This window comes from Jaculus jaculus, chromosome 14, assembly GCF_020740685.1.
Source record: "Jaculus jaculus isolate mJacJac1 chromosome 14, mJacJac1.mat.Y.cur, whole genome shotgun sequence".
Classification (NCBI taxonomy): domain Eukaryota; kingdom Metazoa; phylum Chordata; class Mammalia; order Rodentia; family Dipodidae; genus Jaculus; species Jaculus jaculus.
This window is the reverse complement of record NC_059115.1, coordinates 8,878,526-8,904,800: the sequence shown is the minus strand read 5'-3', so window position 1 is coordinate 8,904,800 and position 26,275 is coordinate 8,878,526. Positions and strand designations below refer to the sequence as shown.

The window sequence follows — 26,275 nt, the reverse complement described above, 5'->3', positions numbered from 1 at the left end:
CCTATAGAGTAATGAGTTTTGATTTGACATTTTTGTTCTCATTGCATTTATTGATCTGACTTTCCATTCCCTTCCCCTTCCCCTCAGCCCAGTGCTGCTGGGTGGCACCTCTCTGTCCTCCCTTCCATTCTGTTTTCACATCACATGAACTATATTATATTCGTATCATCTCACTCAATATCTCCTTTTCTTTCATGGTTAGTTCATTTTATTCCCCTCAGCCCACAGATTAAATTTAGATCAGAAATTGAGTGAAAACATACTATTTTATCTTTATTATACTGGATAAATTTGATATTTTATTAGCTTCTACTTCTACCCAGTTTCCTACAAAAGTCATGTGTTCAAGTAAGAAAGTGCCTTTAACCACAGGTCCATCCCTCCTGCCTCATGATTTCTCTATATAGTTCACATCAATCAGTAGAGCTATTTCAACTGGAATATATAATACTTGATCAAAGAACATTTAAGGGAACAGAATTACGAAATGTAACGTATACTTTCTTCAGGAACACATGATTTACATTTTTATGTGAAATGCATGTGTGATTTGTAGATCATGTCAATATAAAACTAAATTTAAAGGAAGTATTATGAAGCCAATCATCAAAAAGAGATTTTAAAAAAGTTTTCCAGTAATTATCAGAGCCAAAGAAAAATAACAATAGACATACAGACCTTTGGACATTACAATTTACTGTCTTAGGATAAAAACTATCATCTCTGAAGATTGCTGAACACAGACTGAGACCCCCCAAAATTCATGTCACACAACACCATGGGATAATAATTATTTTCCCTGAGGCACATATGAAACAAATAGTAAATGATGACTATACAGCCAGCTCTGAAGAAAGAACGCATAAAATAGGTGGTAGTAATCACAATGAAAATTGGTGTTATGGAAGTGAACCACAGAATGTGTTGTAGACACCTGCGTGAAGTATAGGTCCAAAATTTCAAAAGAAACAAGGACGATGACAAGGAAATGTAACACGAAATGTGACAAAGAGGATTCAATAGGTAAAAGAAGAAAAATGGCATTAAAATCCCTCTCCTAAACCAGGCAAGGTGGCGCATGCCTTTAATCCAGCACTCAGGAGGAGAGGAATGCTGTGATTTCAAGGTGGCCCTGAGGAGACATCCTCGATTCCAGGTCAGCCTGAGGTAGAGCAAGACCCTACTTTGAGAAATCAAACAAATAATCAATCAATCCATCCCCTAAACCAGGCATTGGTTCACAACTGAAGTCCCACCACTATGGATGCTGAGGCCAGAGAATTGTCATGAGCTTCTAGCTAGCCTGGAATAAAGTGAGACGGTCTCCATAAACAAACTAACCAACCAACCAGCCAATGAACCAACCAAACAACTAAGCAACAACAGAAAAATAACAAAAAAACAAAAAAACAAAACAAACAAAAAAAAAAAAACAGAAGTGGTGGAGCAAGAATAGGGACCCTTGTCTCAGAAGAGAAACAAAAAGACAATTTAAGTCCTAGTGACCTTGTTCAATGGTTAGGGATGTTTGCTTGCAAAGCCTGACAGCCTGGTTTTGATGCCCCATTGCCCACGTAAAGCCAGACACAAAAAAATGCACGTGCACCTGGAGTTTGCAGTTGTAGGAGGAGTTCCAAGTGTGTCCATACACTGTCTTCTTTTCTCTCCCTAATAAGTGAAAATATTTTTAAAAAGAAAATAAGTAAAAAAAAAAAAAAAAAAGAGAGACAAAGAATGGAACATGGATAGGAAAACCCAAGTTACTGTCAGCTCCCAGCAGGAATGCATTCCACTCTCCTGCGTGGAGCTGCACCACTGCCCAGGGGAAGTCAACCTCACAGGACTGAAGGATGGACACAGCAACTGGGAGGCAGCGTGCGTTTCTCAAAGCATTATGTGGTATTTACATATGCTGATAGCTTTTGGTGTCTGAGAGATATGTACACATTTCCTGAAGAAATCACGTCTCATGGAATATGTTACGATTGGCTAAATTGCCAAAGTGCCACCCTTCCATTATAGAATTGAATTGTTAGCTAGGGAAGATATTAAAGCACCAAAATAATGAGAAAGTCATAAAAATGGCTATGAAAATAAAGGGAAATATTATCAAGAATAATAAATGGAAATAAAGTTATATATAATAGACAAATAAGGGAAAAGAAATTTGAAAAATTTTCTTCAGTTATATAAAGGCTAGATAGGGAAGGGCAACAGTGGACAAGTCTCCATACCTCCACATCTCTTGCTCTCAAGTCCGCGTACAGCAAACCCTCACTCAGGCATTCTGGTTCCCGCAGGCCAGGAGCATCTTAGAAAGGCTGCCCAGCAGGAGCCAGGACTGAATCAGGGACAGAATGATAGGACTTTCCCTCCCAGTGGAGGAGGTCCAGCTTGTCTCCTGTGGTGTGAATCATCTTGTTTACTGTTTGTCGTTTTGATGTGCCCAGAGGGAAACTGAGTCTCATGATAGCGTGAGCTCACTCATCAAGAGGTCAGAGTCTGCGTTTGAGGATTCGTATTGTCCCAAGTTGAAGTACATCAGAAAGCTAAACCTCAGGGCATGGAAGGTCATTGAAAGTTCCCCTGCAGCTGGTGGAAATTACCACAGCCCCTGAAACAAGCTGAGCCCCGAGCAGGACTCCAGAGAACACGTCCTCTGCTGGCTGAAGACAGCTGCTTCCCAGCTCCTACAGCACACTTTCAAGTTCTTTGTGTTCCATGCACACCAGATTGTTGGTTTAATTTCGACACTACATTTCAGGGATCAGCCACGAATGTAGCACACTTTGTTTGCAGTAGACATAAAATGACAAGAAAGAATGCATTAAAATTGTGTTGTTAATGATTTCCAAAGTCGTAAGAGTTCCCCACCACATCTCAAAAGTGAAATGTCAGTATTCAGAGTCCTTTGGGGGCGTCATGTAGCTTGGTAAAGAAATACTGAAATAGAGTGTGCCTGTCCAGCATTGCTGCTAAATCCCACCCAAGGCCAGGACAGCCCCCACACTAGGATAACTTGGGCACAGCTGTCAATCATACCACAGTCAAGGGATGGCTTGATAGGCCTTCTACTGACAGAAGCATATGTGATACTAATATTGTGCTGTATGTAATTTAGTTATGTATTTACGCTTGTATTTACTTTTTGTGCATATTAATGTTTATGTGTGTGTATGATTGTTTTTCTGTGTGTGTGCACTAGTGTGTCTCTTGCATAAGCATGTGGGCCCCAGAGGATTACCGTGGTGTTACTCAAGGTAGGTTCTACACATATCTTTTTTTTTCTCAATTTTCATTATCATTTTTGATGATTTTAAAAAGTATCCCCCCCACTTTCCCCTTTGAAATCCCATTCTCCATCCTATCCCCTCCCCATCTCACTCAGTCTCTCTTTTATCTTGATGTCATGCCAGGGGTCTCCCCTTTGGGCCTGTGACAGTAGGGCAGAGGAAAGCTATACTGGTAACTAGCAGTGGGATGCTCCCGATGCAGCAGGGTGGGACCTCTCCTGCACCCTTCATTCGGTAGCAGACAGATTCAGGTTTGCTGAGATAAACTTTCAGACCAGACACAGTTATGAGGAAGTACAGATCCAGGGGAATTTCCATAATGGCAGAGGAAGGTGCCCTGCTCTTATAGGACCTGGAAGAGAGAGAGAGAGAGAGAAGCACAAGCCAAAAGCCAAAACCCACACAACACAGGATACTTCAGCAACTCTAGATAGTTACACTTTGCATATCTTTAGATTGAAATCTGAAACCCACCACCATACCTAAAGAGAAGCCCAGTGACACTGCCTTCACCCAGGTGGCTGCAGATGCAAAGTAGAAACTACTAAAAAACTGAATATATTGGGGGACATCTATTCAACCTACAACATTCTGCCCCTGGCCTCCAGTGGATTTATAACCATCACACATTGTAAATTGTACTTAGTCATATTATGTGATATTATGTTGGTTTATGTGGTTTGGTGTTTTCATGGACTTTGAAGTTTTTTGTGCCTTCTATGAGTTGGGTTATTGTGAACTGCTTCTTGTAGGTACTTGAGGGTGATTCTTTGATTTTTCTGTGTCGAAAATTTTCTGAAATTCTCTCTGTGGGTTTGGTTTTGTGTTCATATAGTTTTAAAGTTGAGATTTGTCATGGAAGGTATTTTCCACCAACTACTATGAGGGATACTTTTGCTGGGTCGAGTAGTTTGGGTTTGAAGCCATAGGTTCTTAGAGTTGGCAGTGTTCCATTGCAGCCCCTTCTGGCTTTCAGGGTTTCCATTGCAAAGTCTGAAGTGATTCTGACGGAGCTACCTTTAAATGTGGTGTGCTGTTTTTCCATAGCTGCTTTTAGGACTTTCTATTTGAAATCAATGTTTAGAGTCTTAGTGACAATATGTCTTGGAGAGGTTCTCCTTTGGCCCAATCTGGTTGGAGTTCTGTTAGCTTCTTGTATCTTGATGGGCCTTTCTTTGGATACAGTTGGAAAGTTTTCTTTGATTATTTTGTTCAATAAGTTCTCCGTGCCTTTGGTCTGAATTTCTTCCCCTTTCTAGTATTCCCATGATCTGAATGTTAGGATGTTTGAGGGTATCCCACATTTCCCTCATGTTCTGTTCATAGAAATTTTTGAACTTATTGAAACTTTTTCACTCTAGAACTCTTTCTTCTGTTTTGTCTTCCAGATCTGAGTTTCTATCAGATCCTCCACATGGCTGACTCTTGAGAGCTTCGAGGGAGTTTTGGCCTTGCTCAATTAGCTTTGGCTTCCCTCTGGTGGCAAGAAGAGGGTTTGCCCTGAGATAAGGAGATAAAACCTCATGTATTCCAGACCCCCAGACCTAGCAGCTCCCTTCTGCTTAACAGCCCAGGGGACCAAAAGCAAACGGAGACACCGAGCCTTGATGGTGCATCGGAAGAACCCTGCTCGTTTTAGGCAAGTGCTGAGGTCTCTTCCTTGACCATCTGACACGGAAGTGAGAATTCTGATCTCCTACCCCATAAGACCACAGTGACCAGATGACAGGAGGTTTTCTGTCGTCTTTGTCACCATCACTGAGGAACAACCTACCAGCTCTGTGCAGACACAGAGTGAGACCCAGCCTGGCTGAGCTGCAGAAACAGAAGCCAGTGTGAAGGGAGCAAAGTAGGAATGGCGAGAGAAGAGGTGAGGTTCAGGTGCCAGTCAGCGTGTTGCAGACACAGAGAGGCTTCCCTGAGTACCTCGCTCCATGCGCCCCCGCCGGACCCCAGAGGACGTGTTCATGGAGAGCTTCTGGCTGTCCACCTTTGGGTGCACGTGGCCCCACAGAAGCAGCACAGTGACGGGGGGTGTCAAGTTCTGCTCAGGGAATGAGAGTCTGAGAGAGCGGGAGTTTCCTTTCCAGGAAGTGAGTAAAATCGATGCTGCGTACACAGCTGTCCACAGCATCGCCCATGCCCTGCAGGACCTGATTGCCTGTGAGCGCGGGGACGGGGCATGCGCAGACCCTCAGCGCTTCCAGCCCTGGCAGGTGAGACAGAAATGTGGGGCGTGGGTGGGGGATTCTGCGAAAGAGTGGGAAGAGGCCATTGGCTGTGTCTAAGCTACAGAGATGGAGCAGAGACTGAAATGGACTCTTCAGTGGGTCAGGCGGCATCTGAGACTGAGTAGTGGTCACGGAGTCCACGTCCTAAGGTGGGTCACATTGTGGGGTCGCATCATTTAACAAATGCAGAATGCATACTGAAATTCAAGCATCAGATAAAATGTAGGTGGATCCATTTACTGTGTCTTAAATTTGAGTTCTTTCTGGTCTGGAGATGTGTGTGTGTTCATGTGTGAGTGCCGCCACACACCTGTTTTGGCATGGGTGTTTAGAACAGTGAAGAATGTTCATGCATCATCCTTACTTTATACTCCTTCGGTCACTGCACTGACCACCAGGCTAACTGTCCCAGCAAGTTCCAGTGCAGTCCCCTTCTCTTCCTCCCTTCTTACTGTAGGCACACGAGAACCTACAATGGCGAATGCTTCCTGTGTGCTCCGAGGGCTGAAGTCGTTAGTCATTATTGCAGAGTAAGCACCTGATTTGCTGATCCTTTCCCTAGTCCTGCAATTAGAATATTATTTATTTATTTTCAAGCAGAGAGAGCAGAAAGACAGGCAGATAGAACGACACACACACACACACACACACACACACACACACACACAGAAAGAGCGAGCGAGACAGAGAGAGAGAGAGAGAGGGAAAACATGGATGTGCCAGATTTTCTTGCCACTGCAAATGAACTCCAGATGTATGCATCACTTTGTACACATGGCTTACATTGCTACTGGAGAATTCAAACCAGGCTGTCAGTTTTTTAAATTATTTTATATTTATTTATTTGACAGAGAAAGAGGGGGAGAGAGAGAATGGGTGCATCAGGGTCTCCAGCCACTGCAAAGGAACTCCAGATGTGTGCAACCTCTTGTGCATCTGGATGACGTGGGTCCTGGGGAATTAAAACTGGGTCCTTTGGCTTTGAAGGGAAACACCTTAACCGGTCAGTCATCCCTCCAGCCCACTGTCAGCTTTTGTAAGCAAGTGACTTTAACCACCGAACCATCTCTCCAACCTCCCAATTTTAATAGTAATAAATGATGAATGCATTTTAATGCAAGTGTGCTAAGAGCCTGTAACTTAGATAGACGGCAAATACAAATTTTATTTATTAGTTTTTATTTTATTTTATTTTATTTGCTTTTTGAAGTAGGGTGTTACCCCATCCCAAGGTGACTTAGAATTCACTGTGTAGTCTCAGGATGGCTTTGAACTCATGTTGATCCTCCTGCCTTTGCCTCCCGAGTGCTGGGATTAAAGGTGTGTGTCGCCACACCAGGTAGTTCTTGGTAAAGTTGCCTGATGTGTTTTATGCCAGGTTCCCCATGACAGTGTTTGGCACACTCTCCTGTTGCTATGGTCCACCTTATGTTGGCCAGGGGGTGATGTCCACCCTCTGCTCATGACATCGTTTTCCCCTGCCATCGTGGAGCTTCCCCTAGAGCCTGTAAGCTAAAATAAATCTCTTTTTCCCAGAAGCTTCTCTTTGTTGGGTGATTTCTACCAGCAATGTTAACCTGACTGCAACAGTAAAGTGGTACTGAGGGGTGGGATTGCTGCTAGACACCTGACTATGTGGCTTTGGCCTTTTGGAGCTGATTTTCAAGAGGAATGTGGCAGGTAGTAAGCTCCATCAGGAACATTGTACCCACTGTGTCTGTATTTCCACAGAGACAGCGTGGTCATCTCCCCTAACCAGCTGACACAGTTGCAGTCTTCTGCTCCATAGAGGGAAGGAGGCATGTGATCAGGTCCCAGGGTTGTTAAAAAACCTTTTCCAACCAAGCACTTAGGCTCCAGGTTTGGCTGGAGCATTTTTAGTTTTCCCCTCATTTTTAGGGGGCCAGAGAACAACAGTCTCCTACTGGAGTATACCTATGCTCCAGAGGTGAGGTCTCATATCTCCAGTTGAATTAGGTAGGGACCCTAAGTGCAGGATGGGTGGAGCCCAGAGCAGAAGTTGGAGCTCCGTCCTTTCATCCCCCAAAGGTAGCCATGTGTCTTGTAATGGAAAAAAAAAAAAATCGAAAAACAAAAACAAACACCTAGATTTATTTCGGTCAGGGGTCTTAGGTTCTGAAGCCTCCATCTGGCCATGAGGCCCCTCCCCATCAGCTCAGCAGAACTAGTGCCAAAGCTCTGGCTTTCGGCCTTGGGGTGTGAGCTCAACCTAAAGTATCTCCCGACAAAAGTTGTCACTGAGAGCCCAGCCTGTGGCTCTGCCATTTTGGCCTCGAGTGGTCGCACATTTCAATAGGGTTCTGATCCCAGCAGGGTGGAGACAGCCAGGCTAGGAATTCATGGCAGAGGTAGGAGAGAGAGAGGGAGAGAGAAAAAACACAAAATGTAAACCATAGATTGGATTTTCGTTACTCCCAGGAACTGCTAAAGTATAAAGGATCTGGAGTACCTGTGGAACCCATGGGAGCAGCAGCTGGATCGAATCAGCAGCTCATAGAAGTAAAGTGAGGAAACCAAATAAAAATGTAAGTATTTGTATAAAATCAGTCTTAACATCTCTCAGTAGGTCTGCCATTCTGTAATGGGGAAATTTTGGTTCTCGGGTGCTTCCTGGAACTCCAAGCCCTGAGTTCATATTTGCAAACTAATCATAGAATTGGCAATTCCTAGATTCAGGAGAATGATTCTTTTTTTTTTTTAATTTTTATTTATTTATTTGAGAGTGACAGACACAGAGAGAAAGACAGGTAGAGGGAGAGAGAGAGAATGGGCGCGCCAGGGCTTCCAGCCACTGCAAAGGAACTCCAAACGCATGCGCCCCCTTGTGCATCTGGCTAACGTGGGTCCTGGGGAACCAAGCCTCGAAACGGGGTCCTTAGGCTTCACAGGCAAGCGCTTAACTGCTACGCCATCTCTCCAGCCCTAGAATGATCCTTAAAATATTATGTTTGATTCAGATTTTACAAAGGAGTGCAGAAAGGGGAAGGCTGAGAGCTAAGGGAGATAAGTTAGGGAGAAGAGAAGGACAGCGAATGGAGCCCCAAAGCCCATGTTGGCCACGTGCAGCTCAGGAATCCATGTGATCAGATGTGGATCTGGGGGAAAAGCATGGAATTAAAGAGAAAAGAAAGTTCAAGGAGCTCCTGTCATGTGGGGAGCCCATGCGGAGAGTAAGAGCCGGGGGTCCCTCCTGGCTGGAAGTTCCTGATTGATCAGAGAGCCAGAGACCTCCACATCTATCTATCTATCATCTATCTATCTATCTATCTATCTATCTATCTATCTATCTGTCTATTTATACATGCATACATACATATGTATATATATGTATATATATATATATATATATATATATGTATATATATATATATATATATATATATATATATATATATATATATTTGTAATTCTAGGTTTAATGGAGGGCACTGGGCACTGCACTGCACCCTGAGACCCACACCTCACTTCATGTTTGCTTTTTGCAACTTAACAGAGCTTAATGAACAAGAACCAAGGTCCTTCTGCCAGCCTCTGGGACCTGGGGGATAGGTTACCCCACTCCCCTGGCCTGGGGCCTCCCACCCCCCTGCCCTTCTGAAATCATTTTCTTCAGAAGTCTGGCGAGGACAGCCCCAACTGCAGGTGGATAGGGAGCGGGAAGCCCAGAGCCCCGATCTCCAAGAGCCCCCTCCCAGCCATTTTGGGAACAATAAATACTGCGTGTCAGTAGCAGGGAGGGGCACCTCCTGGCCTTCCATGGCGGGCAGCTGAGGCCAGCGCCCCTGCAGGCCCTCAGCCGGGTGGGCGGACGGATGGACAGCAGGCCGCCCGCGCTCTGTGCGCAGGATGATATGGATGCCAGAATCTGTGAACACCGGGCCACTCCTCTCCCCGTCCTCAGCGCAAATGAGGCGTCCTCAAAAGGCTTCTGCAACTGACCTCTGCTGAAGGCACCCAGGTCTCCCCGGCCTTGGCCGAGCTGCAGTCACTGAACTGAGACGCCAGAGATTCAAAGTCCTCCTCTCCTGACTTGATCTTCTGGATGTAGCCATTTATCAGCTCCAAGGCCTCCTCCTTGGTCCGAGCGATCTTCTCCTGCCCCCAGGATGAGGGCCGCCTTGACTGGCTGTGTTTCACCAGCAGGTGTGAGCAGCGCACCCTGGCAGGCTCTCCCTGCCCGTTTTTGCTGCCAATGCTACTGTTGCCCCGGCCGCTCCCACTGGCTGGCATCAGTGACGTGGTTGAAACAGTTCACCGGCCTGAGCTGCGGCTCATGGCTTCTCCCAGCCCGGCGGCAGCTTCTCCTCCTCAGCCATCTCTGCTCCTGCCCACATCTTTCTGAAACAGCTTCCTTCTTGGCCTTGAGTTCACTGGTTACGCTAGATTAGTTGGCCACTGAGCTTTTCTTGCTAACTCAATTCTTGGAATTATTGAGATGTTCCACCACATCTGGCATTTTCATGAGCACTGGGTGTTAGGTTGGGAAAGGCTCCCAAATGGAGTCACCGAGGACAGCTGGATGGTGACAGAGACATAAGGAATTAGAACTCCAGAGACTTGATGCTGGTTAGGATTATTGGACTTAGAGACTTGTTTCTGGCTAGAGTTGTTGGTCTTGGAGGTACAGTTTGATGTTTGCTCTCGTTGTTTTAAATCTTGTATTGGCTGAATATTTCTTTGCTGTGCCTAATGCCATCTTTTGTCGTGTGAAGCTTATTCTGTACCATAGTTTTTTTTTTTTGTATTTTAGCTCACTTAAAAGATCTTGGACTATGAAGATATATGAACATCATTTGGATTTTGTAAAACTATGGAGACTTTTAAAGATGGATTGAATGCATTGCAGTTTACCTCATGGATGGTTATCAGAATGTAGTGGCTTGATTCAGTTGTCCCCTGTAAACATAGGTGTTCTGAATGGTAGGTTCCCAGATGATGGAGATTTGGGAATTAACCCTCCTGGAGTGAGTGTATTGTTGGGGGCGGGCTTAAGGGTGTTATAGCCAGTTTCCCATGCCAGTGTTTGGCACATCTGCTGTCGTTATTGTCCATCTTATGTTGGTCAGGGGGTGATGTCCACCCTCTGCTCATGCCATTGTTTCCTTGCCATCATGGTTCTTCCCCTTGGTCTTATAAGCCCCCCATAAGATAGCATGGGATATAATAATTTTTTAATTAAATATTTATTTATTTACTTTTACTTGAGAGAGAGAGAGAGAGAGTGTGAGGAGAGGCAGATAAAGAGAGAGTATGTGCACACCAGAGCCTCCAGCTGCTGCAAATGAACTCCAGATGCATGTGCCACCTTGTGCATCTGGCTTATGTGTGTCCTGAGGAATCACACCTGGGTCCTTTGGCTTTCCAAGAAAGTGCCTTAACTGCTAAGCCATCTCTCCAGTCCTTTTCAGACCTGTCCTTAAATGTTCAGTAGTGGCAGTTTGCAATTATAGTTATTATTGAGAGAGATTTTGTTGGTAGTTGTTTGAATGGCTGCTTAATTGCTAGCCCTTTTCTTCTGGTTTTCTATGCACACGTCATGGACTCTCTCCTGGATCTCAAAACTTTGTTCAATGAATGAAGTTTGCTTTTATAATGTGTTCTTTACTGGGAATGGACTTTTTAATTTAATTTAATTTTTATTTTTTGAGGTAGAGTCTCACTCTAGCACAGGCTGACTTGGGGTTCACTGTGTAGTCTCAGAGTGGCCTTGAACTCACCGTGATCCTCTTACCTCTGCCTCCCGAGCAATGGGATTAAAGGAGTGTGCCTGCATACCTGCCAGGATTGGACTGTTTTTCTCCCTCTTTTATGTGTAGTATTTCTTAAAGAACAAAACCCCAGTGGCTCAAGTTCTTAAACAGTCACTCAACCATTGGGATCATATGAAGCTGAAGTGTTTCTTTACAGACAAGCATATAATAAGCAAAGCCAATCGAATACCCACAGAATGGTAGAAAATATTTGCAGGTTATCCAACTGATAGAGGCCTTATCTCTAGAATTTACAAAGAACTCAAAAGTCTAAACAATAAGAAGACAAATACCCCACTCACAAAATGGGGCACAGAGTTAAACAGGCAATTCACAGAGGAAGAGAAACAAATGGCAAACACACACTTAAGAAAATGTTCATCATCCCTAATCATCAGAGAGATGCAAATTAAAACAAGTATGAGATTCCACCTTACCCCAATAAGGATAGCCAACATCAAAAGGTCAAATGAAAATAAATGCTGGTGAGGATGTGGAGAAGCAGGGACACTCATTCACTGTTGGTGGGAATGCAGGATGGTACAACCACTTTGGATAGCAATATGGAGACTCCTGAAAAAGCTAACTATAGAAATACCAACAGACCCAGTTATACCATTACTGGGCATCTACCCTAAAACCTTCAAACCAAAAGCCAGAGAGATTTGCTCAATCATGTTTGTAGCGGCTCAATTCGTAATAGCTAAAAGCTGGAATCAACCCAGATGTCCATCATTAGAAGAATGGATAACAAAGATGTGGTATATCTACACAATGGAATTCTATACAGCAGTAAGAAAAAATGACCTAAAGAAATTTGAGGAAAAATGGTTGAACCTGGAACAGATCATTCTCAGCGAACTTACCCAATCACAGAAAAAAAATCGACACATAGTCTCACTCATCTGCAACACCTAACCTGAATCTGCCCAAGATGCCTTACATACCCAGGAAGCACCTCATGGACTAGACAATAAGATGGATGGGAGGGCAGGGAGGGAATCAAAGGGTGGAAAACAGTAATCCGGACCCAAACGGCAAGGGTACAATAAAATTCTACTTCCTAAAAGACAGACCAAATGGCTGAACCTTCACTAGACCCTTACAGGAAACACCTGAACCACAAGACACTGGAGAGGGTAGGATCAAGACTGTCGTAAATCTCCTACATCTTCCCTCCCTCCCTCTCCCCCTCTCCCCTCTATCTCTCTCCTCTCTAACTCTTATATATTAGTTATGATTTTCCTCAATTTCTCAGTGGACACTGAACTGTAACCCCCACTTCCAACTTGGGCCTACCATCCACAATGAGCTTTTGATCAGAGAAACCTACAAGGTTTCCCAAAACAATGACAGACTTCTGTCAGAGTACTTGATGACCCACCAAAGGCCTGTGGTAAGACCCTATAGCTGAAGACTCCACACGCAGCTGACGCGTAAAATGGAATGGCATGGCTTGAAGCCAGGAGAGAGTCAGTCCCCAGACAGTCAGCGTGTCTAGTGCCAGAAGGCGCTACATAGGCGACTGGGGGAAATGACCAAGATCTGTCCAAGCAACACATTGTTTAACCTAATTAGCAACAAATAATCGGATGTGATGCCCACACAAGTGCAATAGTGGTACACAGCCATGGTGAGGAACCAATTGCTCTTGATTTGGCTAACTGATCCACTCAGTAGTAATAGACCCATAGCTGGAGCTGGGAAACAATTCAGAACCATACCCAAACACAAGCCCACTCTCCAATATCAAGCTACCATCAATCACGGGGTATAAGAGGGCCTACACCTATCATACTGTCTATCAAAAAAGTAAGTGTCACCTCAATTTTCCTGGTCCTAACTTACTCTCCGTTGGAGAATCTGCTCTCTTTTCCAGATAGATGCAGATCCTAAGAAGAGAGCTGCCCCAACATGCCTCAAAGGGGGCCCAACTGAAACTAAGGACAACTGGCGAAAAAAGCAAGGGTGATGTTTTCCTGTGAACCAGATACCAGCACAAAAAGGAAGGAGACCAACGCAGAGAAAAATCAACTCCTACCAAATCAGAGAGCCAGAGCCTCCGAGGCCCCCAACACTTCATCACTAAAGCAGACCAAAAATGAACCCAACATGGCTCAGGGAAATTTTGTGGAAGAGTGGGCGGAAAGAATGTCAGAGTCACATGTTGGGTCATGATTTGCAGAGACATTTATCATACCAATAACTGGGGGCTAACTCCACAATGCACGACCCACTTTCCTTAACAAGGAGGGTCCAATGGGAGGGGGTAGATCACAGATGAGCCTAAATAATAGTACCAAACTGCCAGTATTTACTGAAAAAAAAACTAATAAATTAAATTAAAAAAAGAATATTCTGCAAAGACAATTTAATTTTTAATAATTGTCTTTGTGCATGACTTAAACAATAATTTCTCTATTTTTTAAAATTTTATTTTAGAGAGAGAGAGAGAGGGAGAGAATTGGCATGCCAGGGCCTCAGTCACTGCAATTAAGCTCCAGATGCTTGTGCCACACAGTCGGTATGCGTGACCTTGTGCTTACCTCACCTTTACTTCTGGTTTACGTGGGATCTGGAGAGTAGAACATGGGTTCCTAGGATTTGCAGGAAGGTGCCTTAATCGCTAAGCCATCTCTCTGGCCCTCCATCATTTTAAAGAGGTATATTATTTGAGAACAGCAGGCTTGCTTGGAAGTCATTTTCTTTAAAGGGCTGAAATGTGGCACACCTTTTTTTCTTTTCAGGTTGTTGCTGAGCAATCTGATATTATTATGATGTATTTGTCCTTTTATGTGGTTGCCTTTTGTCTTGCAGGGTTTTCTTTTTCTTTTTCCTTTTCTTTCTTTTTTTTCTTAAAGTTGTGTTTTTGTTTTATTTATTTAAGGGCGACAGACAGAGAGAGAAAGAGGCAGAGAGAGAGAGAGAGAGAGAGAGAGAGAGAGAGAGAGAGAGAGAGGATGGGTGCGCCAGGGCTTCCAGCCTCTGCAAACGAACTCCAGACGCGTGCGCCCCCTTGTGCATCTGGCTAACGTGGGTCCTGGGGGATCGAGCCTTGAACCGGGGTCCTTAGGCTTCACAGGCAAGTGCTTAATCACCAAGCCATCTCTCCAGCCCTTCCTTTTCTTTATTTGCTTCTTAGAGTCAGAGAGAGGGAAAGAGAGAAAGTGGGACAGAGCGAGAGGGAGGAAGGGATGGAGAATGGGTGCACCAGGGCTCCTAGGCACGGCAAGTGAACTCTAGATGTATGGGCCACCACACCATGTGCAGCTGGCTTATGTGGGACCTCGAGAATTGAACTTGAGTCCTTAGGCTTCACAGGCAAGGCCCTTAACTGCTAGGCCATCTCTCCAGCCCTGTCTTGCAGGTTTTAATATCACTTGTTTTCTTTATATTTTGATGTTGTGACTGCCATATGTCATGGAGAAGATCATCTTGATCGTCTGTATTTAGGGTTGCACATGCCTTGTCTGTTTGGATGCACATTTCTTGCTCTGGGTGAATCAGTTTCTCTTCTCATTGCTGTGGCAAAATCCTGAAAGAAGTAACTTGTGGAAGCTAAGGTTTGTTTTGGTTCACAGTTTGAAGATGAAACATGCCTGGGGTCCAGCCCTGGCTTGAAGGAGGGTCCCCGAAGAGAGGTGTGAAAGGGAGCGGCAAAATAATGACTTGAAGTCAAGTTCTGGTGCAAGCTGAAAGGCTAATGCTGAAGGCAGCTGAGTTTTTCCATCTTTCTCTGCATTCTTCTCTGTTTCTATTTTTTAATTTTTCTCTTTTCCATTTTATTTTCTTTTTCTGTTTTTCTTTTGTCTTTCTCTCTCTCTCTCTCTCTTTTTTCTTTTTCCTGTTTCTATGCTTCCATGCTTCTCTGGTTCTCTACTTCTCTGCTACCACAGCTCTTAGGCTCAGTCTTTTATTTTCTAATCACGTCATGTAAGAACAAACTTCAAGAAAGGTACAATTTCACAGAATTCATAGAAACATTTTGTTATTCCTTTTCATCAAACAATCCCATAATTATTCAACTCAAGTAAAGTCATCAGGCCCTTATAATGATTAACTGTTTTCACATTTTTCCCAGGTATGTGCGGTCAAGCACTTGTGATTTCCTGAACTTTTACTTTTAATTACTATATTAAATGTGAGAGGCAAAACAACCACAAATGGGGCTTCCCATCATTAATCACTGATCCAGTAGATCAATTTATCCCTTAATCATTTATTTTTAATTTTCCTTTTCACGTCCCTCCAATACTTAGATATGGTCCCCCGATTGAACTTTTTTTGACTTTGGTTGTTTTTCTTTAAGGATTCTTGGTAAAGAGTCAATCACAATTGCCACCATTTAGAAAAATTAGTCATAGATCAAATTTTTTCTAATTTTTATTTTAATTTTAAATTTTTTTTGTTCATTTTTATTTATTTATTTGAGAACGACAGACAGAGAAAGAGGCAGACAGAGAGAGAATGGGTGTGTCAGGGCCTCCAGCCACTGCAAACGAACTCCAGACGCATGTGCCCCCTGTGCATCTGGCTAATGTGGGACCTGGGGAACCGAGCCTCGAACCTGGGTACTTAGGCTTCACAGCCAAGTGCTTAACCACTAAGCCATCTCTCCAGCCCACAATTTTTACATTGTTTCAAGGGGTTTATTGTTTTCTTCTGAGTGTACTGTACCCCATGCCTGACTTCCTTTAAGGCCTTTAAGGTAAACAATTATCTCCAACCCATTTTCTTGTTTTTCCAATTCTATGCCAGAGCCTCTTTCAGATACATTGACCAACACTTCACTATCACCAATTTTTACTGGAAAAGTGAACTTAGAGATTGAGAGAGCAAGTGAAAGACAGAGAAAGACAAACATTATACAGAAAACTACATATTTTGTAGCGTAGAGAGCCAAAGATGTTTCTATAGAGGGGCCACATTGCACTTCAAGGAAGAGACAGCTGGGCTGGAAGTGTGTCATGCAGCTCTTCAGCACTCGATTCTTCGTGATCCTGAAATGGCATGCTTGCCATCTCCGGCAGAAACCCATGGCATCCGGTTAACTCGTCTCTGCGCTCAGAAATCAGAGAGTGATTCATGGCAGTGCTCTGCTTGTTTTCTCTTTTTCATCCCCCGGAACCCAGACCTTGTGTGAACCGCACCATTCATGTCAGAGTGGGTCACCTCACCTCATTGGCTCAGTGTAGAAGCTCTCTGCAAAAGTGTTGATTCGGAGGGGACTGAAGATACTACCAAGCTAACAACCATCACCCATCATTCGTCTGCCCCTTGTCAAGTTGACATAAACATATCATTTCTAAGCCATAATCCTTTATGCATTTTTATATAGACTTTCATTTAGAATATTTTTACCATTGACTTTTTTTTGTTTTATTTTGTTATTTTGAGGTAGGTTCTCACTCTAACCCAGGCTGACCTGGAATTCACTATGTAGTCTGAGGGTGACCTCAAACTCATGATGATCCTCCCACCTCTGCCTTCCCAGTGCTGGGATTAAAGGCCTGTGCCACGACATCCAGCTCTGCATATTTTTTAATGGAGCTACATAGGCTGTTAAGGTTAAACAGCAGTGTTACTCCCCAGTTACTTATCAACAGACGCATTTATACCTGGCTGTAGACAAAGCCTCTGTGTTACACTTGTGAAGGACTGGGGATAGTTCAAGTCTTGCTCTGGAGCCCAAGAGGGGCCCTGAATTCAGAGCACCTTCTCCTTCTGAGGCAGGCTGTAGTCACTCAGAAACTGACTGGTGTTTCATGCATGGACTAGGAGGGCAGAGTCAGGACTAGCTCCTCTGGCTGCTGGCTAGTGTCTCCTGCAAATACCATTTGGGTACAGACAGGACCATCTCACCGTGGCCACTGGTTCACATCTCCCATATGGACTATGAGAGTAGAGTCAGGAAATGTACCATACCTATATTGGCTGGTATCTATTTTATAGACTGGGTGAACAGAGTTGATCTAGCTTCAATCTGTTGTTGGCTCTGGTCACCCATGAGGACGGGGTGGGTACAGTCAGGACCTGCTTCCTCTATCTCGGGCTGGTCTCTCCTATGTGTGTGGAGTTGTACCTTCTATTTCTGTTCGCTGGCTGGTTTCTTCCATCTGGAATGGGAGGGCAGAGTGGTACCTATGGCATTATCATGCTGGCTGGTTCCTCCCATGCTTACAAGTCTAGCTGTATTTCATTTTCTTCTGATTCCAGGAGTTTTTTTTTTAATTTCCTCAATGATTCATTAATTGCATTGTGTTAATTAGCTTACATGAGTCCCTGTGTTTTGTGTAATATCTCTTATTGGTTTTTAGCTTCATTGCCTTATCGTCAGATTAAATACAAGGAGTTTTAAAAAAAATTAGTTACATTTCTTTTGAAACTTACTTTGTGTTCTAATATTTGATCAATTTTAGAGTAAGTCTCATGAACTATTACACAAAATGTGTATTGTAGTGTTCTGAGGTGGAATTTTCTATACACATCTGTTTGGGCCATTTACTCTGTGGTTCTTTTAGCTCCAGTGTTTGAGTCTAGAAATTTCTGTTTGTGTGCCACGTGTCATGTAAACAGTACTGAGGAGTCGTAAAGAAACTTCTGTTCACACCAGATAGAGAAGAATACAACAGATCAAAGAAACGACTCTGTCTAAGGCCTTCATAGTGAACCAATGAGTTTATTGGAGTTAGTTACAGGAGAGTGAGTAAGTCAGTGGCAACTGGGCTACTGAGACATTTCTTAGGCAAACTATGTGCAGATTTGCCACTGAAACTTTTGTCCCAATCCATGGACAATTCATAAAAATATGCACTATTGTGAATCATCTTTGGTGATTCACAGAGTTTCACAATTGAAAGATGTCAATGTACTATGTATGGACACCTATGCAACCAGAGTCACAAATCTCAATCTAATGTATATCTTCTATATCATCTTTGAAGAGGAGAGGTCTGATGAAGACATTGTGCAGACTGGTTACCCTTGGGAATATTATAACCACCTGCCTCACTCTGAGAGAAACATTTATAGGTGTAATCTCAGGAGACTCTCCTATGGGTGATCACAGCTGACACTGGTCAAGATGGCAATGATAAAATCCAACCTGGAGGACATGTCTTCACATATATACAATGAATAAACATATCAATGCAGTTGTATTAGAAAAGAGAAGCAAAGACCCACTACTACATTTTATTGGAAATTAAAGAATGAATCTCCAAATCTTTCAGTTTCTCTACAGCTTCAATATTGGAACACTTTTCATTTATACATGCTTTTTCAATAGCATTAATATTATTCATTGTCTTATTAGTCATCTTTTAGACTATTGATATAGGCTTATCCCTTAAGATAATTGCTGCAATATTTAAGGTAGGCCATATATATCATAAGGAAAATTCATTTATTCATTAACATGTCCTTTTTTATGAGAGAGCCATAGAGAGTGAAAGTGAGGGCAAGAGCGAGAGAAAAAGAGAGAGAGGGAGAGAGAGAGAGAGAGAGAGAGAGAGAGAGAGAGAGAGAGAGAGGGAAAATTGGTGTGCCAGGGCCTGCAGCCACTACAATCAGACTCCACAAGCATGAACTACTTTGTGGGCATTTGAAACCCTGTGTGTCTGGCTTACATGGGTTCTGGGGAGTCAAATGTTGGTCCTCAGGCTTTACAGGCAAGTGCCTTAACTGCCAATCCATCTCTTCTACCCTAATTCTGTTCTGTATAAGTGAGCACACAGGACAACATCTAGAGAACACGCATCTTTGGCATGACCTCCAAAACTCTGGGAACACTGCAGAAGAGTGGTGGAAAGAATGTAAGAAACAGAGGCTGGGAGGAGTCCTCTGGAGCCTGATCTTCTGGATGTGAAGTGGCCATGACTTTGCTCCTCACAGAGCCTGTTGATTCAACCATAAGGCCTACATCATGTTGAGTGCATCAACATTTTGACATTGATTATATTGAAAGGAAATGAGACAGTCATCCAAAAAAAATGAAACTAGTTGGAAATCAGGTGTGCCGTGTGAGTAGGTAGAGGAGTGGAGAGAAAAAAAGATAACGAGAGCCGGTTATGACCAAAATATCTCATGTGCATGTATGAAATATTCAATAAATGGTTTTAAAAAATAAAATACTAATACAAACACAAAACGTTTTGAAAACATTCTTACTCTGACAAAGTTATATCAAGAAACAGAGTAATTTAAAAACTGTATGAAACATATTAATTTTACCTAAGAATTCTTAATTTAAACAGGTAATACATGTGAAAAGTATTAGAATGGAGTATATAGACATAATCATGCAAAATTAAAAACTTGAATTGTAATCATGTACAATGTCAGTGAATTTAAGTATGGCCACATCAGATGTTTGATCTTTGAAAATGAGTAATTCTCAGTACTGAAAGGGATGAAGTAAAATGTAAAATGTTTTTATTATTCCTCATGAGTAGAAAAGGACAGATGGTTGGGTAACTTGATGATAAAATAGCATTAACTTGCTCCAGTCTTGGGATTTTCTCAGGTGTATAGAATCCATAAAGGGTGACAAAGTTACTCAACCAATAAAAGAATACAAAGCAACTAACCAGCAACAGGATGATCCATGTAGCTCTGGTTTCAGGAGATGACTGGGAGGAGAGGCTCCGAATGTGGATCTGCTTGGCTCTCTTATAATGTCTGTAGAGGAAATTCACCATGTAGAGGCTGGTTGACAACATAAGGGCCACAAAAATGAGGTCTCTAGTCAATATGACACTTAAAAATAACCCTTTATTTTGTTTTCCAAAATTCCGGTTTTGACAGTAAGCATGATAATATCCATGGCCAGCAAGAGTGGCATTGGTTTTGGCTATTACAGACTTAATGATCTCAATATAGATGAGCATGTTGATGAGCCAGGAAAAAATAAAGAAGAGAGGGGTCCATGTTGACAGTTTAGGTTTCAGCCACGCCCACGTAGAGTTACTGGGACTGATGGTGATGGCTTGAAATGTACTCAGAATAGAGGTCGTACAGATGGAAAGACCCCGGGTAACTCTGTAGATATACAAGACTGCCTTACAACCAGCATCACTGAGAAAATGTCTTATTCCAAAGGATGACGCAATATCAGGTATCAACAAAAAGACAATAGCTAATATATTGACCATTGTCAGGTGCATGAAAATTGAATCTATGGGTTTCTTTAAGTAATGTTGAACTGAGAAAGTGTACAGAGATGACAGGAAGATCAACGAGTTCCCTATGACACCAATACAGCACTGAGATGTGAGGAAAATCCCCAAGGTCGTGTCACTTGAAAACATGATCAGAATGATCCTTTAGATAGTATCAGTTTGTCACAACTACAATGAAAACAAATGAACTTTTCTAAAAGTACGTTAAAATAGTGTTTGAAGACAAATATGCTGATTTATAGCTCGTGAGCAGAGAGAGGTGGTGAGATATCCAATTTCTCTGTATTTCAGGCCCAGAGATCACAGTTCTAGGAATTTCATGTCAGGGTTCTTGAGACCCTTTCAGGATACAAGGATCTGAGAAGCAGGGAGAATTCAATGTAAACACCCTGAATTCAGTTATGCTAAGCAGAAGAACATGTTGGCCTACGTGAGAGAGGTGTTTTCATATTATAAGCCCTTTTCCTTAGGAATATCAGATTATATATTTTCATGACCTGTATTCAAAGTTTCAATATATTTAAAGGATACATTGCTTTGAACATAGACAGCATTATGTAATTTGGCCTCTCATAACAAATCTCGAGGCTACCAGTGATGCATTAAGACATTTATTTTCAGTGCTCACAACTTAGTGGAGAGCTGTGGACTTGCACAAATGAAGACATAGCTGATACTGAACAATCCACAGTGTTCAGCACATCTGCAAATAAATGCATTTTCTGCATCAAGGGACAGTCATATCATGATGAGACCCAGTGTAACAGAGGTTCCATATTGCTACACATAACATGTGTAATTCTAAATGTAACATTTCCTTTCAAGACATTCTGGGTGCTTCTTACTTAATCATAATTAAGAAGCTTTCCGGTATTTTTGGACTATAATGATATGAGATTCATGAATAGTGCATAGTGATATGAGATTCGTGATTGTTACAATAAAGTTCACATTATTAATCCACTGGCTCTTGTTTGACTATTATCCCATCCAAAGCCCATACTTACACTAATCTTCTGTTTGTCACCAAAAATACAATCCTTGATTCTGAAATGGAATTTATGATTTCCACACAAGTTTTCTTTATGCAGAAAAAGTCCCTAAGCGCATCACCAGGTATCAGGCTGTATTCTGTTAGTGTGTAATCAAGTTCTTCTATAGCAAAGCTACTTTAGTTATGTACTGTGAGGTAGCAACATGCAAATTATTATTATTTTTTTTTTTAACAAAGTCACCAATTTCAAAAGCTGGTTCTTTTTTTTTTATTAAATATTTTGTTTATTTTTACTTATTTATTTGAGAGTGGCAGAGAGAGAAAGAGGCAGTTAGAGAGAGAGAGAGGGAGAGAGAGAGAGAGAGAATGGGCGCGCCAGGGCTTCCAGCCACTGCAAATGAACTCCAGACGCGTGCACCCCCTTGTGCATCTGGCTAATGTGGGTCCTGGGGAACTGAGCCTTGAACCGGGGTCCTTAGGCTTCACAGGCAAGCGCTTAACCGCTAAGCCATCTCTCCAGCCCCCAAGTTATTTTTTGACACTGGCCTCTCATTCTGCAATAACCTCAATTTTTTATTTTGGAAACTTTTCAACTTATTTTCCTTCAATTTACATGGGTTGAGAAATGGGGTTATGTTTATACAGTCATTCAGTATTGAGAATATTATAATATTTGAAAATGCATTTGTTGCAGTTAACTTCTTGTTGCTAGGACAAATACCTGACTAGAAGCAGCAAATGGAGGAAAACTTTTATTTCAGGCCTACAGATTCCAGAGAAAGCTTTGCCAAGAAGCTGGCTCACTTCATCATCCATCTATAGCAAAGAGACAGAACCAAGAGCCAGAGCTCAAGCTGAGTCTCAACTCACTCTTTAGGACAGGAGTCAAGATCTGCCCTTAGCAATACACCTGCTCCACCAGGGCTCTGCCTGCTGAAGACGACTAATTAGTAAGCTTGTTTAGTAATATGTGAGACTATGGAGACGTTTACATTCAAAACACCACATGTGGGCTGGAGAGATGGCTTAGCGGTTAAGCGCTTGCCTGTGAAGCCTAAGGACCCCGGTTCGAGGCTCGGTTCCCCAGGTCCCACGTTAGCCAGATGCACAAGAGGGCGCACGCGTCTGGAGTTCGTTTGCAGAGGCTGGAAGCCCTGGCGCGCCCATTCTCTCTCTCTCCCTCTATCTGTCTTTCTCTCTGTGTCTGTCGCTTTTAAATAAATAAATAAAAAATTTAAAAAAATTATTAAAAAACACCACATGTGTCTTATATTTAGCATGTCATATGACCACTTCTCATTCATGCTCACACTTTCTGGACCTCTCATATCCCACTCAGTTTCAGCAGACTGGCCTCTCTCACATCTTGCTGTTCACCACAATACTCTGCCCCTCATCTCTCTTTGCCCTGTATCTACCCTTTGAAGTCTAAACCTTTCATGATTTCACCAACCAGATCAACATAAACATTTCCCTTCCCTGTTTGTATGGTTAAAGTTACATTTTGGAAAGATAAGAGACCCTTAATAAAATATCAGGTTTTCATTTCAACATAAATGCAAATCATTTTCACTCTATGGCTCTCGGAGACAAATTTAAACAAGCCACAGTGGAAAAGAAGGTCACCTGAAATATTTACTAGGCTAGTGTGCACTACTTCTGACATTTATGAAAATAAAAAACTGTTAGACCACAGATTAAAACACTTTTCAACTGCAAGATAGAGACATACATTTTAAAATTATAGAAGTAGGTTATCCAGAGGTAGAAAAACTATGTTGGGAATTTATCATATCAATGAAAATCAAATTTCCAGCACATTCATCAAGCAAAATACAAAGGCCTGATAAAGTATGATCCAGGATCTTTCAATTTTTTCCAAGAGCAAGCCTGGAGATGTTCTTATCACAAAGAAATATGGTGGCATTGTAGCGAGGGGAACATTGTCTCATTATTTTTGAGGTGTAGTTTCACTCTAGCCCAGGCTGACATTGCCCTAATTCTGTAGATCCAGGCTAGCCTAGAACTCAGTGATCATCATTCCTCTGCCTCCTGAGTGCCTGGATTAAAAGGCGTGTACCACCACTTCTGGATAGTTTTTCTTTTCTTTTCTGTTTTTTTTTTTTTTTTTTTTTTTTAACTTTTCAAGGTAGTGTGTCACTCACTAGCCCAGTCTGACCTGGAAATCGCTGTGTAGTCTCAGGGTGGCCTTGCACTCACAGTGATCCTCCTACCTCTGCTTCCCAAGTGCTGAGATTCAAGGCTTGCAGAACCATGCCCGGCTCCTGACTAATTTTTTGATTCCATGTTGCGTTTGTATATTATATCATTCCATTGTGTCTCATAGACATTAAGTGATTATGTGTTGAGATATAGGAACAGATATATTTAGAAATAAAAGGGATAAATGCAGGAAAGACACTGTGGGAGTGTGGACTAGTCAGTCACACTTACAGTAAAAGTCACCACCCAGAATTTTTTCCTGTCCCATGATTTCTCTCTATGTAGTTTAGAGTATTTAGTAGAAATATTTAACCTTGAGTATGTATTACTTCACAGAAATTTAAGAGAACAGAAGTACTGAATATGAAACAACCGTTCTTCAAGAACACAAATTTAAATCCACTTGTGAAAATGCATGTACTATCGGTACATCATATGAAAACAAGTAAATTTAAATGAGGCATAAGAAAACCAACCATTAAAATAAGTACTTTAAACAAATCCTTCCAGTGATTATCAGAGGCAAGATCAAAGTAACGATAGGAATACAAAAGAAGTGAACAAGACAATGTATTCTCATAAGATATCATCTCAGGGTTTGGATAGATGGATCAGTGGTTAAGGTGCTGGCCTGCAAAGCCTAATGACTCAGGTTTGATTCCTCAGTACCAATGTAAAGGCAGATGCAAAAGTGGTGCATGTGTGTGGAGTTTGCCACAGGTCCTTGGGGTCCCATTCTCTTTCTGTGTCTCTGCTTGCAAATAAATAAATAAAAATTAAAATAGTAAACTGTCTTAACTCACACAGTCACACTAATATTTTTCTTCCAGTCACATATGAAGCAAGTAGTGAAGATGACCCTGCAGTCAGCTCTGAAGAAAGAACCCATGAAATAGGTTGTACTAAGCACACTGAAGAGTGATATTTTTAAAGTGAACTACAGAGAATGTACTTTCACACCAATGTGAAGAATAGGTAAGAAATTTCAAAAGAAAAACAGACACTGTAAAGGAGATGTAAAATGGAATCCAACATAAAGGTGCTAAATAGATAGATAAAAGCAGAAAAAATAGCAAAGAATATTCCATTCCACAGACAGGAAAACCCAAGCTAGTGTCAGCTCCCGGCAAAGAATGCATTTGGTGGGACTGTGTCACTGCCCGGGGGAGGAAACAGCACAGGACAGAGGGTGGAAACATGAACTGGGACACAGCGTGTGTTTCTGAAAGTAGTATATTGTGTCTACGGGCTTGCCGATAGATTTTGGGGTTTGAGAGATATGGTCATATTTCTGAAAGAAATACCATCTCTTGGAATATGTTACAATTACATAAATTACCGATGAGCCACCCTTACATTATAAAGTTGAATTGTTGGCTAGGTCAGTAACTAAGGCACTAAATAATGAGAAAAAAGTAATAATAGGTATGAAAATAAGGAGAAATTTAATCAAGAATAACAAATGGGAAATCAAGCTATTTTATAACAGAGAAATAAGGGAAGAGAAATTTGAAAATTAATCTTAGGAAGGGTAGGTAGGGAAGCACACATTGGCAGGTCTCGTACCTCCCTCTCTGTCCTTGTCAAGGCTGGTGCTGCAAAGCCTCACTCAGGCTGCCTGGGTCCCACAGGCCGGGAGCATCTTAGAAAGGCGGCCCAGCAGGAGCCAGGACTGAATCAGGGACAGAGGACAGGACTTTCCCTCCCAGTGGAGGAGGCCCAGCTTGTCACAGGTGACCTGGATCATCTTGTTTCCTGTGCATCATTTGATGCGCCCAGAGGGAAAGTGAGTCTCATGATAGCGTGAGCTCACTCAGCAAGAGTGCAGAGTCTCCGCTTGAGGATTCATGTTGTCGCAAGTTGAAGCACACCGGAGAGTTAACCCTCAGCATCTGGGAGGTCATTAAAAGTTTCGCTGCCGCTGGTGGAAGTTACCACAGCCCCCGAAACAAGCTGGGCCCTGAGCAGGACTCCCGAGAACCCGCCCTCTGCGGAGTGGAGGCGATTGCGGCCCTGCGCTTACAGCTCTGTTTTCGTTTCATGTTCCATGCAGCTCATAGGTGTGAGCTTAATCATCACTGACACTACAGTTCAGACATCAGTCATAGTTTTGTCACACATTGTTACCTGTAGATCCATAAAGAAATACGTAAATGTCTGAAATTGTGATAAATATCCCTAAACTTATCTCACAGTTTAATTCACGTATGGCTATTTGCATCAATCCACCCCACCTCAAAAGTGAAATGCCAGTGTGTAGACATATTTCAGTTCATACAGCTTGGTATAGAAATGCAGAAATAGTCTGTGGAGTGTCCCACATTGCTGCCAGTGTCACCCAGAGCCCAGGACCACCCCACAAGGTCACAGCTGGCACTCATGCCATGGTCCAGATTCAGTCTACAGACGGTGTATTCTATGGACTGAAGCATATGTAAACACTTATTGTGTAGTTCCTTATGTATGCACCCATTCTTGTGTTTGGTTTCTTGTTGCATGTGAGCATATGAACAATGCACTGTGTAAATACATGTTTGTAGGTGCATGAATGTGCATATGTCTGAGCAAGCATGTGAACAGCAGC

The 26,275-nt window shown here is 42.4% G+C and overlaps 1 protein-coding gene and 1 pseudogene across 1 annotated transcript; both read right to left on the bottom strand.

The window, feature by feature from the left end:
* Positions 1 to 9,006: 9,006 nt before the first annotated feature.
* On the bottom strand, positions 9,007 to 9,861 carry LOC123454812 (annotated as a pseudogene).
* A 9,797-nt stretch (positions 9,862 to 19,658) lies between these two features.
* LOC123454811 (putative vomeronasal receptor-like protein 4) lies at positions 19,659 to 20,603 on the bottom strand. Its single transcript, XM_045134224.1, has one exon. It carries the CDS (start codon positions 20,601 to 20,603, stop codon positions 19,659 to 19,661), a length of 945 nt encoding a protein of 314 aa, XP_044990159.1.
* Positions 20,604 to 26,275: the final 5,672 nt, after the last annotated feature.

What these genes read in the sequence shown, in the direction of transcription:
- LOC123454811 (XM_045134224.1), bottom strand. Translation starts at nt 20,603, where the DNA reads ATGTTTTCAAGTGACACGACCTTGGGGATTTTCCTCACATCTCAGTGC.